Raw genomic sequence first — 14,952 nt, forward strand, 5'->3', positions numbered from 1 at the left:
CCACTGGGTACCATTTGTCCCAGTCCATGTCATCATATCCTGATTGCTTTCAAATCTGTCTCTTTAGGGCTCGATTTCTCTCTGTATTCTCAGACCTTTATTTTCCAATTGCCTGCATCTTGAAATTGATGTGTTCAAAATCAGACTTACTGTCTCCTCTCCCCAAAGTGTTCTTCCTTTACTATTAGTTTCCCTGCTCATGACTCTACCAGTTAATTCACTTACCCTCTCTCCACCTCTCCCATGAAATTTGCTGCCTACATCTAAATCCAGGTTCTGCTCTCCCAAGTACCATGTCCATAATATGTAAGTGAGTTCATCTCACCTACATCTCGCCATTGCAGTTCTCACTGTCACCTTCTTCCACATGCGGCACCTTTCAGGCACCCTACTTAGCAGATCTAATCATGTCACTCCACGCACACCCAGAGTCCTCATGACTGTGCCCTGCCAGCCTCTGCAGGTTCATCCCCCAATTTGTTGAGCTTCAGACTCTGGCCATACCAAACGGCCTGCAGGCCCCCCCGCTCCACTGCCTTGCCTGGCATTTTAATTCTTCAGGCTGCACTTAGCTCTCTCCCCCACCTCCAGCCCATGCATGTGGAGGAGTCACTCCCTTCTCTCCCACCACACCTGAAGAGACCTGGGTCTTAACGCTTATCCTGCACTTCAGGGGTTGGTCTCTGCATCTGTCTCCCATATTAAACAATCAGTGCCTCAAGGCCAGGGAGCACAGCTTATTATCTTTGTCCACTCCCCAGTGCCTGACATGGAATGGGTGCTCTGTAATTGTGTGCGGAATAGTAAATGGAAATAAGCCAGAAAGAAAGAAGCTGCCTGGGATTTAAAGTAGCCACAGGTTTTGTTTTGCTTTGCTTCAGTTCAGCAAAAATTTACTAAGCATCAACTAGGTCATAGATGCTAGGAACAGAAAAAATAACAAGGTAGGATGTTTGCCTTATAGAATTCACCTCACATCCAGTATGAGATGGGAGCAGAAACACAGAGTCAGGCAGAGTGATGAGTGCAAGCGTGAACCGTAAAGCAGCCATAGAGAATCAGCCGCATTTGTATTTGGGGAAGACACTCCCAACCCCTGAACAGCCTTCTTAAAAGTACTAGAAAGATACTGTCTTTGTCCTGGTCTTTAAACTTTTTCTGTATTTGGAAGGCTCCTATTAGTGTGACTTTTTTTTTTTTTTTTTTTTTTTTTGAAATGGAGTCTTGCTCTGTCGCCCAGACTGGCATGCAGTGGCATGATCTAGGCTCACTGCAACCTCTCCCTCCTGAGTTCAAGTGATTCTCCTGCCTCAGCCTCCCGAGTAGCAGTGATTACAGGAATGCGCCACCACGCCCAGCTAATTTTTGTATTTTTAGTAGAGACAGGGTTTCACCATGTTGACCAGGATGGTCTCGATCTCTTGACCTCATGATCCCGCCTTGGCCTCCCAAAGTGCTGGGATTACAGGTGTGTGCCACCATGCCCGGCCTTTAAAATGCTTTTTGCTTGACCTTGCTAGCAATACCACTGATGTTGGCAGACTCCCTTACTGGATTGCAGTGGCTGTACCTGTGCTATATGAGTTAGGAGTGAACACGTGTTCTCCCTGGCCCAGATCAGTACTCATCAGTGATTTTATCATCAGCTGCATCCTGCTAATTGTACAGCCCCCTGTTGAGAATAATGGTGTGAGTGGGACACAGTCCTGCCTCCTGTGGGTGATCTGAAGTCTCCTGTGGGTGATCTGAAGTCTTTGACTCACCAGTTCATGTGTTCCTTACTGTATTCATGCATTGTTACATAATTAAAACAAATTAGAATCATTTCATATACAGAATGTGCACCAAGAAATTTTGACCTTTTTATAGAGTTGATAATAATAGTAAGCTTTATGTCAGTAGGGCTTATTTTTCCTATCAGTCGTTTTCTTTTTTTTTTGAGATGGGGTCTCACTATGTTGCCCAGGCTGGTCTCAAACTCTGGGCTCAAGCGATCCTCCCATTTCAGCCTCCCAAAGTGCTGGGATTACAGGTATGAACTACCACACACAGCCATTTTCCTACCAGTCTTAACCCTGGCCACACATGCTTCCCTTCCTCTGCCTTTCAGCTTATAACTTAACTATTAATAAACACAACTGTAGTCTTCAGCTGGAGTATAAGATAACTGATCCATAGGGAAACCCACACATGGTGTTCAGGACAGTGAATAAGATAAAACTTTTGGTGCCGGGCACGGTGGCTCATGCCTGTAATCCCAGCACTTTGGGAGGCCAAGGCAGGTGGATCACTTGAGGCCAGGGGTTCTTGAGCAGCCTGGCCAACATGGTGAAACCCCATCTCTACTAAAAAATACAAAAATTAGCCAGGTATGGTGGCACATGACTGTAATCCCAGCTACTCAGGAGGACGAGTCAGGATAATCAGGAGGATGAATCAGGAGAATCGCTTGAACCCGGGAGGCGGAGGTTGCAGTGAGCCAAGATGGTACCATTGTACTCCAGCCTGGGTGACAGAGTGAGACTGAATCTCAAAAACAAAACAAACTTTTGGGCTGCAGGGACAGGGATATTATTTTCTTTTTTTTTTTTTTTTTTTTTTTCTGAGACAGAGTTTCACTCTTGTTGCCCAGGCTGGAGTGCAGTGATGCGGTCTCAGCTCACTGCAACCTCCGCCTCCCGGGTCCAAGCAATTCTGCCTCAGCCTCCCAAGTAGCTGGGATTACAGGCATGTGCCACCACACCCGGCTAATTTTGTATTTTTAGTAGAGACATGGTTTCTCCATGTGGATCAGGCTGGTCTAAAACTCCCGACCTCAGGTGATCTACCCGCCTCGGCCTCCCAAAGTGCTGGGATTACAGGCGTGAGCCACTGCACCTGGCAGGGATATTATTTTCAGAGAAGAGAAATGTAGACAGGCAAAAGAGCAGATCGAGGGTTAGGAAGAAATCATGAACTCACTTTTGAACCTGTTGGGTCTGTGGAAATAGACAGGAAGCAGCATAGGAAGTTGAAGCTCAGCAGGGGTGCTAGGTTGGAGCTGGAGCTGCATTGGTGGATGAGATGGTGTTAAGTATGAAAAGAAGAGGATCTAGGGCAGAACAATGGAAAGCACACACGGGCTGTGTGACCCAGGAGAAATGAGCAAAGGATTGATTTAGCAAGAAGAAAACCAAGAGAAAGATATTACAGAAGCCAAAGGCAGAATGTAGCTTCCTCGTGCCACATGTTGTAGGAATAAGGGCTAAAAAGAGACCGCTCATTTTGGCAAGTAGGTGATCATGAGCAAGAGCATTTTAGCAGAAAGCTGAGGAGGGAGGAAGCTTGACTGCAGTAGGTTGAGGATTATTGGGAGATGAAGACATTGAATTCGTGAATGTAGACCAGTCTTTGAGAAGATTCCCATTCTTTTTGGTTTAGAAATGGAACATATACAAATGAAAAAATCTGGGCATGTTTTTAAGCTGAGATTAGAAGAAGACATTAACATATGTGGGAACAGATGTCTGCAGTTCCTGGGAAGGAATGAGAGCAACAGCCAGGTGGGATGGGTCTGCCTTGAAAAGGAGCAGTGACCTCTGTTGTCCAAGACAAGGAAGGAGACAGCTAATAAAGGCAGGTATTTGTGGAAGGGAGTGAAGTTAGGGGATTCATGCCTGGTAGCATTTCTGTGGGGCAGGGAACTGTGTGGTCTACTAGGGGTGACAGGAAGGAAGTGGGAAGGATGTCAGTAAAGTGCTGGAGGCATTCCTTTCCAGGTAAGGCTTGGTGCGGCAAATCTAATGGTAACCCAGGGTGGGCCAGCCTCTTGCTGGTGCTGAGCATGAAGCAGCTGTCAAGAAGCAAACAGAAAAGCCCGCGCCCACACACAGATATATGTCATTTTTGTGTTTCTGTTTTAGGAACCGAAATGAATAAAAGTAGCTGGCAGAGTAGGAGAAGACGTGGGAGAAGAAGCCACCAGCAGAACCCTTGGTTCAGACTCCGTGATTCTGACGACAGGCAAGTGTGCCGCTCTGGGGAGCCACTTGCCCAGTGTGCTTCTGGCATTGTACCTGTGGCATGTCACACGCTCCCAGGCCTGGAGCTCGCTGGGGGCTCGTCCGAATGCAGATGCTGATTCCGTGGGTCTAAGGGGGTCCTGAGGAGAGCCTGCATTCCTGACATGCTCCCAGGGCAGGTCGCTGTGGTGGGTCAGCCCACTTAGTCAAGTCACTAAGTGACCATGACTTCTGGCCAGAGCATCAGCCATAAGGCTAGAGGTAGATGTTATATGATACAACTGGAAAACCGTTTCTCCATTCTAGACTTTTTATGAAAATACCTTTGTGGAAACCAAATTTTATTAATTCAGCCTAAGTCTTGGACAAGGATATACACTCATTCTTCACTTAACGACAGGGGGTGCATTCTGAGAAATATGTTATTAGGCAGTTTTGTCATACATCATAGCACATACTTAACACAAACCTACATGGTACAGCCTGCTACACACCTAGGCCATACAGTGTAGCCGATTGCTTCTGGGCTGCAAACCTCTACAGCATGTGACTGTACTGAATACTAGAGGCAGTCAGGACACAGTGGTATTTGTGTATCTCAACATAGAAAAGATACAGTAAAAAGAGGGTATATAAGATTTTAAAACATGATATACCTATATATGACCCTTCCTGTGAATGGAGCTTGCAGGACTGGAAGTCAGTGAGTGAGTGATGAGTGAGCATGAAGGCTGAGGACATTACTGTATACCAGTGTAGACTTTAAAAACACTGTATACTAGGCTTTGTTAAATTTATGTATTTACTTAAGAGATGAGGTCTCACTGGACGCAGTGGCTCATGCCTGTAATCCCAGAACTTTGGGAGGCCGAGGCAGGTGGATCACGAGGTCGGGAGATCAAGACCATCCTAACACTGTGAAACCCCACCTCTACTAAAAATACAAAAAGCCAGACTTGGTGGCACGTACCTGTAGTCCCAGCTATGTGGGAAGCTAAGGCAGGAGAATCGCTTGAACCTGGGAGGTGGAGGTTGCAGTGAGCTGAGACTGTCCCACTGCACTCCAGCCTGGGCAACAGAACAAGACTCTGTCTCAAAAAAAAAAAAAAAGACAAGGTCTCACTGTGTTGCTCAGGCTGATGTCAAACTCCTGAGCTCAAGTGATCCTCCTGCCTCAGCCTCCCAAAGTACTAGAATTACGACTTGAACCACCATGCCAGGCCAAGGCTACATTAAATGTATTTTAAAAATAAAGTTGGCTAGGCTGGGCATGGTGGCTCATGCCTGTAATCCCAGCACTTTAGGAGGCTGAGGCAGGCTGATCACTTGAGGTCAGGAGTTTGAGACCAGCCTGGCCAACACGGCGAAACCCCATCTCTACTAAAAATACAAAAATTAGCCAGTGTGGAGGCACACACCTCTACTACATCCTTCAGCCTATAATTGCCACAGAAGCTACTTGTGCATTTACACATCAAGTGTTTTAGCCATGGCTCTATCCCAGTGTTACTGAGCTAAACATCTCTGTCCCCCAAAGCCCAGTTTCTCTATCTGTAAGATTCGGTAGTCGAGTAAAATTTAAACTCTTTGTGCTACTGAATTCAATAAAGAATGAAATTCACCTGGCCTTGTCACTGCTGTTGTGCTGACAAATGAGCCCAGCTGGTAAAATTCTTATTGGCAGAGATTTCTATTTTTCGTTTTTTTCTGGAAAATTCCAAAAGACCTCACAAAATGCTCAAGTGAGGAGGTAAGAAGAGGGAATCACTGTGACATCTATCCTCTTTTAAAGAAAGAAAAAAGAACAAAAAACCAAAACCTTGCCCTTATTTTGTTGTATTTGCAAGAAGGGATCAGTGCTTCTAAAGTAATCAGAACAGTCAGAGATCAGAGGTGAAGGCTGCAGAACTGCCCAAATGGACCCCGAGTCAGGATGACTGGAGCTCAAGCCCTAGGCTGCAAGTGAACACAGCTGTGTGTCAACAGGTCCAACTCCCGGGCAGCGCGGCCCGCTCAAGATTCTGGCAACCATGATGACGAGTCTCCGTCAACCTCGTCTGGCACAGCTGGGGCCTCCTCTGTGCCAGGTAAGGCTACCTGCTGGGTGGGACTCCTGGCCCCTGTGCACAGGGAAGGCTGAGACATGTTCTTGGCTTTGAAGGAATTCCAGGAGCAAATTGAAACGCTCGGGGAAGGAGCTGGGTGTGTCGGAAATGGTGAGGCACAGCGTCTCCACCAGTGCTGAGCACAGTCCAGGATGTCCCCTGACAAGGCAGCTCATCCCCACTCTCAGCAAAGACAGGCAGCCATGAGGGGCGGGGACAGGCCTCTGGGCACCCAGCTCAGGTGGTCAGTTCACAGTGGTTGAAATTAGTGCATTTAATTTTTTTGTCTGAAGAGCTACCTGGGTTTTACTTCGACCCTGAAAAGAAACGCTACTTCCGCTTGCTCCCTGGACATAACAACTGCAACCCCCTCACGAAAGAGAGCATCCGGCAGAAGGAAATGGAGAGCAAGAGACTGCAGCTGCTCAAGGAAGAGGACAAGCAGAAAAAGGTGGGCTCCTCACCCCTTTGTCCCCGGTCCTCTGCTCCTGCCAGCACCTGTCCACTGTTGAAAAGGGCACCAATGAGATGCCCTGCCATACTTAGCAGATGCACTTCTGGGGGTGGGCCCTGCTTTTCCCTGACAGGAAGATGAAGACAAGAATAAGAACAGCCAAGAGCCCCTCCTCCCATCCACCTTTTCTTGTTTGCTATGTTTCTTCAACAGTTTTTTTTTTCTTTTTTTTGAGACAGCGTCTCTGTTGCCCAGGCTGGAGTGCAGTGGCACAATCTCAGCTCACTGCAACCTCCGCCTCCCAGGCTCAAGTGATTCTTCTGCCTCAGCATCCCAAGTAGCTGGGACTACAGGTGTGTGCCACTGCGCCTGGCTAATTTTTGTATTTTTAGTAGAGATGGAGTTTCACCATGTTGGCCAGGCTGGTCTCAAACTCCTGACCTCAAGTGACCCACCTGCCTCCGCCTCCCAAAGTGCCAGGATTACAGGTGTGAGCCACCAAATCTGGCCTTCCTCAGCAGTTCTAACATTTTGTCTTTCCTGAAGGAATCTTGGAAGGCAGTGTGATATAATTTCAGTAACTGTGTTTTTTTTTTTTGTCTTTTTTTTTGAGACAGTCTCAATGCCCAGGCTGGAGTACAGTGGTGCCATCTCAGCTCACTGCAACCTCCAACCTCCCGGGTTCAAGTGATCCTCCTGCTTCAGCCTCCTGAGTAGCTGGCATTACAGGCGCCCACCACCATGCCCAGCTAATTTGTTGTTTTGTTTTTTTTTTGTAGAGACGGAGTTTTGCCATTTTGGCCAGGCTGGTCTCGAACTCCTGGCCTCAAGTAATCCGCCCACCTCAGCCTCCCAAAATGTGGGATTACAGACATGAGCCACCATGCCCAGCCCAACTGTCTGTTTTAAAGAGAAGACCAGGAGGCATGGTTTGGAGTATAGGCCATCTTGACAACAGATCTAGATGCCGGGATATTTTGTTGTCAAGGTAGGCAATGGAACGGAAAGTTCCGGCCTTGAGTCACCACAGGTGGAATGGAGAGCGGCGCAGACCTGGTTCCAGTCCCACTGCTGCACTCACACGCCTGGTGGCTCTGACCCCCGGGTGGATGTGGATGGGGAGCTCGGGCAGAGTTGATGAGCAGACTTTCCCACTCTCACTTTCTTGTGCTGGCCCTTTCCTCTTGCCAAGGAAAGGAGATTGGAGAGGACACCATCGAGTTTTTAGGCATATAATTTGTGTCAGTTTAGTACCTGTTTCCTTCATTGCATCCTATGGAACTAAGAACATATTCTCCATTATCCCATAACAAATAAATCTTCACTGAATTGTTCTCTTTTCTGTAATAAATCTAGATTGCCAGGATGGGATTTAATGCAATTTCCATGCTACGAAAAAGCCAGCTGGGTTTTCTCAACGTCAGCAATTACTGCCAGTAAGACAATACCTCATTGTTACGTTTTCTTCATGAATGTTCTTTTCCTGTTTCTTATTTTCATGGTCCAAGAATCCAATCAATAGACAATGTGGCTACCCCGTGAGGCATCTGCACAGTTGAGGGCTCCAGTTCACACCCTGCCTTCTGCTGCTTAAACCCACCCTGAGAAAGCTGTTCTCTCTCTAGAGTGAAGGAGAGGGACTCTTGCAGGAGGCTAGGGAGAGAGGATGGGGACATAGGCAGAGATGTCTACTCTCCATTACTCATAAATCATTCTAGTAGAAGATCCTACAACTGCATTCCTGTGACGTTTCTGCATCCTTCTCTTCCCCTTCTAATGAGTTGTCACCAAAAATAGGGCATTAAATGGATGTATATGTACTAAACTTTATCAAAGTACTTACGATGTACTAACTAAAACCATGTGAGATAGACCAATACTTTCCCCCATCTCCTGAAGAAGAGGCTGAGGGTCAGAGTGGAGTGATTTGATCAAGGTAAAGCTAGAAGTGGGGAACTGACACCAACCCCTGATATCCCAACCCTGCGTCTCCTGCCCTCACTGTACATGGGCAAGTGAAGACCCCTGCACTTGAGGCGGCTTCCTGGGGGCAGTCCTTGCACCTTGGAGCAGTGCCCCTTCAAGGAAGGCCGGAAACACTGTGGGTATCAGGCAGGGCAGGCCCCTCCTCTGTTTTCCTCCTTCTGAGACAAAGAGTTAAAAATCTCGTGAGATCTGTTCCTCTTCATCCTTCATGGAGAGGCTCTGCCCAGCAGTGGAGTGCCCTCCAGCCCATTGTTTCATCTCCAGAACGTTCGTCATCTCAGGAGAAAGCACTGTACTGGGTGGTGCAGACACAACTTCCTCTAACTCCCACTCTTTGACTCTGCAAATGGGCTACCCAGTTCTTCATTTTCATCTTCCTGAGCATCCTGTGGGGAAAGTCAAATTCAGATAATTTGGGATCTTGCTCAGCTCCATTACTGAGAAGCACTGTGGAGCAGGCTGACGAGGAGAGATGGGCTTCAGCAGGCAGGGAAGGGCGGCGAAGACCCCCGAATCTTCATGGATGTCAGCACAGCATCCATGCCCCCACCCTCTGTTTCTACAGTTTAGCCCACGAGCTGCGTCTCAGCTGCATGGAGAGGAAAAAGGTTCAGGTTCGGAGCTTGGATCCCTCTGCCTTGGCAAGCGACCGATTTAACCTCATACTGGTGAGTGGGAGGGGGATGCATGTGAATGTCTAGGATGTGGCTGCCACCCTCTGGACACTTTGTGGCTTAGTGTTGCCTGGCTCTGTAGAAGCCAACTGCTGTGAAAGCAGGTGGCATCATCTTGGTTCTACAATTTGCACCTGCCTGCTGGCTACCCACTGGGAGATACTGAGCTGGCAAGGCAGGCTGTGCGGTGAGTGTCACCACCTCCACTTCAGTTCCTGTCATTTGACATTAGAGCCTGAACGCAGCCACATCTTGACTAAGCAACTTTACACAGTAACTTCTCCCTGGTTGTGTTGTATATGCAATTGAAAAGGTTCACAGTGGACCAGGGGGCATCTCATGCTTCCTAAACTGGGGCAGGACTTGGTGGCTAAACCAGCAGCCCAGTGTACCTTTGGTCACTACAGAGTAGGACCCCCTTGCTGGCTGCCCCTGGCCTCAGTGGCACCTCCCATCAACACACCTTCATCACATCATTTGCAGCAGGTAAAAGGTCTTCGCTGGTTTGGGTTGGACCCAAGCCAGGGTCAGCTGCTAAAACCCAGGGGCCCAGGAACTGTTGGCAGAGGGCTAGAGGGTCCATTGTTAACAAAGGGACCCTGACTCCTCAATAGATCACGTAAGAGCAGGGCCTGCCCGGCAAGCCCTGTCCTTCCTGGAGGCTGAGGTCAAAGCCAGGGAGGGTGAAAGGAGGACACAGAAGCAGGAGTGCCTGGACTCAGTCATCTGCTGGCGGGACTGGAGGCCGATGCCCCAGACTGACCCTGGAGGTTGACATTGCATCCTCCTGCCCCAGGGACCTCCACAGCGGGGCCCTGCCATGGGAGGGGTGTTGGGGCTGGACCCACATTCTCCCATGTGGCTTTTCTCTCCATGTATGCTTGGGGATATGGTTTGACCAAATAAATAGAATCTTCTCTTGTAGTGAGTTCCCCTCAGGAGCCCCTTCCCTGGGGTAAACCGGGTGGGGATACGGGGGTCATTGGTGTGTGGGGTCTGGTGATGCACAGGCCGCTGCTCACAAGCCTGGACACCCCAACCCTCATGCTTCATCTCTCCTGACCCAGGCTTTCCGTGGGGTAGGTATTCCACACCACCCAAAGTTACAGTGACTCTGGCTGGCCGGTGTGACCGCAGGGTCGGAAAGTGGCTTGCCACCTGGAGAGCAGTTTTTCAGATCTGAGTCTAGTCTAAATAATTCTGGGAACATAAATTCTTCCTGAGGACTTACAAAGTTGATGCCGTTTCACCAAAACCAACGTCCACACCTGTGTGTGGGTCTGTATTAATATATGCAAAATGCATAAATATGTGAAGTTTTTGCTTTGACATAGCTATTAACCACATCATGTTTTAAAATGAGAAGAAAAGCTTAAAATAGCCCACATCCAGCACAGTGGTTCACAATCCCAGCATTTTCTTTTTTTTTTTTTTTGAGACGGAGTTTCGTTCTTGTTACCCAGGCTGGAGTGCAATGGCGTGATCTCAGCTCACCACAACCTCCACCTCCTGGGTTCAGGCAATTCTCCTATCTCAGCCTCCTGAGTAGCTGGGATTACAGGCACGCGCCACCATGCCCAGCTAATTTTTTGTATTTTTAGTAGAGACGGGGTTTCACCATGTTGACCAGGATGGTCTCGATCTCTTGACCTCGTGATCCACCTGCCTCGGCCTCCCAACGTGCTGGGATTATAGGCGTGAGCCACCGCGCCCTGCCCAATCCCACCATTTTCAGAAGCCTCGGCAGGTGGTTCACTTGAGCCAAGAAGTTTGAGACCAGCCTAGGCAACACAGGTAAACTCTGTCTTTATACGAAAAATATAAATCAGCTAGGCATGGTGGTGTGTGCGTGTACTCCCAGCTACTCGGGAGGCTGAGGTGGGAGGATCACTTGATCCCAGGAAATCAAGGCTCCAGTGAGCCATGATTGTGCCACCGCACTCCAGCCTAGGCAACGGATGAAGACTCTGTCTCAAAAGAAAAAAAAATTGGGCCAGGCACAGTGGCTCATACCTGTAATCCCAGTACTTTGGGAGGCCGAGATGGGAAGATCACTTGAGGTCAGGACCAGCCTGACCAACTTTGTAAAACCCCATCGCTACAAAAAATTTAAAAAATTAGCTGGACATGGTGGTGCACACCTGTAGTCCCAGCTACTCAGGAGGCCGAGGTGAGAGAATAGCTTGAACCTGGAAGGTGGAGGTTTCAGCGAGCTGAGATCACACCACTGCACTCCAGCCTAGGCAACAGAGTAAGACTCTCTCTCAAAAAAAAAAAAAAAAAATTCAGCTGCATCCTGAGACAGCCATCGTGGCTCACACCTATAATCCCAGCACTTTGGGTGACTGAGGCAAGAGGATCATTTGAGGCCAGAAGTTCAAGACCAGCCTGGACAACATAGTGAAACCCTATCTCTACAAAAAATATAAAAGTGATCAGGCACAGTGGTTCACGCCTGTAGTTCTAGCTGCTCAGGAGGCTGAGGAGAGATGATCACTTGAGCCCAGGAGTTCAGGGTTATCATAAGCCATGCCACTGCACTCCAGCCTGGGTGACAACAGAGTGACACATGGTCAGAAAGTCTGAACTCTACACAGGGACCTCAAAAAAAAAAAAATAGTCTACATCAGCCGGGAGCAGTGGCTCATGCCTGTAATCCCAGCACTTTAGGAGTTTGAGGCGGGCAGATCACCAGGTCAAGAGTTCAAGACCAGCCTGGCCAACATGGTAAAACCCTGAAATACTAAATATACAAAAATTAGCCGGCATGGTGGTGAGCACCTGTAATACAAGCTACTCAGGAGGCTGAGGCAGGAGAATTGCTTGAACCTGGGAGGTGGAGGTTGCAGTGAGCTGAGACCATGCCATTGTACTCCAGTCTGGGCAACAGAGCAAGACTCCATTTCAAAAACAAAAAAAATACAGCCTAAATCTGAATGCAGTCTTTTTCTATTGCACATTTTATTCAATGCGATGGTTTTTTTCCATGGTGCTAAAAAAGTCATGCATGTGTAATAGGAACTAGCATTCTTCTTGTTGCTGCACAGCCTTCATGATGGCACATGGCACATTCCTCTGGGTGGATGCTGGGACTCTTTCAAACCCGCTTCTGAGTGAGGTCCCTGTGTAGAGCTCAGACTTTCTGGCCATGTCCCCTCATTGCCATTCTCATCCTTCCTCTTGAGTTGTTAGATCAGACACGTGCTGGCTTTGCCCAGAGTTGACTACACTGAGTTGGGGAAGGTGAGGTCATCTCCACACTCACACATGGCGAGGAGCTCTCACCTAGTGAAAATGCTCAGAGCATGGGGGCCAGGAGAGACGGGCAGGTCCCTCTTAGGCAACCCACCAGAGCCTGGGAGGTCACCCAGTGCCCCCTTCCCTTCTCCAGGCAGATACCAACAGTGACCGGCTCTTCACAGTCAATGATGTCAAAGTCGGAGGCTCCAAGTATGGCATCATCAACCTGCAGAGTCTGAAGACCCCCACACTCAAGGTGTTCATGCACGAAAACCTCTACTTCACCAACCGGAAGGTACAGTGCCTGTCCCTGTAGCCTTGCTGCACACTTGGCCCTGGGGTAGTTGGCCAAATTTAGGGTAGAGAGCAACTGGGAAGAGGGCAGAAGATGGTTACCTCATTTTCCCACAAGACTTGATTTTTACCTGAGCCTAGGAGTTTCAAACCAACCTGATAGCATAACGTGGTGAAACCTTGTCTCTACAAAAAAAAAAAAAAAATGAGCCGAGTGTGGTGGCACATACCTATAGTCCCAGCCACTTGGGGGTCTGGTGGGGAGGTGAGGCGGGAGGATCACCTGAGCCCAGGAGATCAAGGCTGCAGTGAGCCATGATCGTGCCACTGTACCCCAACCTGGGTAACAGAGTGAGAGCCTGTCTCAAAAAATGGATTTTTAGTTGCTGAGAACCCACAGGGAAAGAAAAGGGCCCCAGGAGTTTCTTGTCTTGGAAAAGAAAATGAAATTAGATGGTCGGGGTAGGTTGAAGCAGTGCTTCTTTAACTGATCCTCAAGACTGTCCCTCCAGGAGTCCAGGAGTTGATCTGAAAGGGCCCACACCAGGACAGAGTTCCTTGGACATGGGCCACAGTGACTGGGGCCTGGATGGGAGGGGTTCTGCCCTGTGTGTCAGAGTGATGTGCCATCCAGCCAGTCTGGGGCCGGCACTGAGGCTTCAGTCAGTAAGAGGAGCTTCCTGTCTAGGGAGCAGCCTTTAAGTTGCAGTGGGGTGATGGCGGCATCTGTGAGAAGCTGTGACTTCCTGTTCAGTTGGTACATAAGCCACGAGATGGATACCGGTTGAAAATGGTTTCTGGGTGAAGAAAGATACACCTTCAGAGTTAGGCTTATCTCCTGCCATTGTAGAGAATTCAGCCCTATCCAGAGGGTATGCCAGATATACCAAATGTCTCCCTGTGGGACTGTTGAAAGGCACAGGCTTGGGGTTACTTCCCATCCTGCACAGTGCCCTGCCCTCACAATGCTTGTTCCAGCCCATTTGAAGAGGAGCAAGACCTGAAGAAAGAAGTCTTGTCCCCACAGGTTATGCCACAGGAAAGCATTTTACTGTAGCATAACTTTCCATCTCCCTGTGTGCTTCCTCACCAGGTGAACTCGGTGTGCTGGGCCTCGCTGAATCACTTGGATTCCCATATTCTGTATCCTTTGGCAGAGGAAGAGGTTTGGTGGGCAGGCCATACCCTGATGTGGACCCGGGCATCTGTAAGCTTCGTGACATGGCATCTTAGTGACCAGGCGGCCGGGCCCTTGTGCACTTACGTCTCACATTTTAGAAAAAGGCAGCATACCTGGCTAGAACACAAGGACACCCGTGAAGCACAGAGAAGCAGCTGAGGTCCCATCATGGCGGTTTCTCAAGATGACATTGATGTCATCGTGTGCCAGCCACTGTCTGGACCTTCATATCCATGTGTGGAGACAAGATGGGAACTCAGGCAGTCTGGCTCCAGAGCCAGCCCACTCTACCACTGTGGCGTGTGACAGAGGCTCTGGGTTCACTACACAGACCCGGCATTCCTGCTGGAGAGTTGGTGCGGTAGCAGAGGAGCAAAGCGTAAAGGAGCAGCACAGCCCTGGGGAGGAAGCCTGGCTCCTCCTGAGGCCAGGCAGGAAAGCAGTGGTCAGGAGGGCCGGGTCAGAGAGGGGTTCCTTTGGCAGTGGACATGGGTCTGTGGGTTCTGGGCATCAGCTCCCTGCCAGCAACAGCTTTATAGAGCGCTAATCACACTAGTCTCTGCCTTCCTGAAGAGCAAGAAGAGTCACTTTGAGGGGAGCACAGTAGTACAGTGTCGTGGTCCCTGGCCTCTGGGACCTCTGGGGGCACGAGACTTGATTCACCCAAAGCCACATGTTAATGACTCTTGTCCTCCGTTCATTCTCATGTTAAATGTGTTCTAGGCTGGGTGCAGTGGCTCACACCGGCTCACGCCAATAATCCCAGCACTTTGGGAGGCTGAGGCGGGTAGATCACCTGGGGTCAGGAGTTCGAGACCAGCTTGACCAACTTAGAGAAGCCCCATCTCTACTAAGAATACAAAAAATTAGCTGGTGTCGTGGCAGGTGCCTGTAATTCCAGCTATTCAGGGAGGCTGAGGCAAGAGAATCACTTGAACCTAGGAGGTGGAGGTTGCAGTAAGGCGAGATCATGCCATTGCACTCCAGCCTGGGCAACAAGAGTGAAACTCTGTCTGAA

The 14,952-nt window shown here is 49.1% G+C and overlaps 1 protein-coding gene across 4 annotated transcripts in view; it reads left to right on the forward strand.

The window, feature by feature from the left end:
- The window catches only part of DCAF4 (DDB1 and CUL4 associated factor 4), a 32,030-nt gene that overhangs the window by 5,832 nt on the left and 11,246 nt on the right, over positions 1-14,952 (forward strand). For all 4 annotated transcript variants that reach the window (XM_064375012.1, XM_064375013.1, XM_021675037.2 and 1 more), the window contains 7 exons: positions 3,903-4,002; positions 5,988-6,088; positions 6,400-6,557; positions 7,917-7,996; positions 9,112-9,214; positions 12,612-12,755; positions 13,848-13,897. In XM_064375012.1, the coding sequence (XP_064231082.1) occupies positions 3,911-4,002; positions 5,988-6,088; positions 6,400-6,557; positions 7,917-7,996; positions 9,112-9,214; positions 12,612-12,755; positions 13,848-13,897 (728 nt within the window). In that variant the 5' untranslated portion in view covers positions 3,903-3,910. The remainder of the gene's footprint in view (positions 1-3,902; positions 4,003-5,987; positions 6,089-6,399; positions 6,558-7,916; positions 7,997-9,111; positions 9,215-12,611; positions 12,756-13,847; positions 13,898-14,952) is intronic.

Source organism: Aotus nancymaae, unplaced genomic scaffold, assembly GCF_030222135.1.
Source record: "Aotus nancymaae isolate 86718 unplaced genomic scaffold, 86718_ANA_hifiasm-v0.15.2.pri h1tg000011l, whole genome shotgun sequence".
In the NCBI taxonomy this organism is placed as follows: domain Eukaryota; kingdom Metazoa; phylum Chordata; class Mammalia; order Primates; family Aotidae; genus Aotus; species Aotus nancymaae.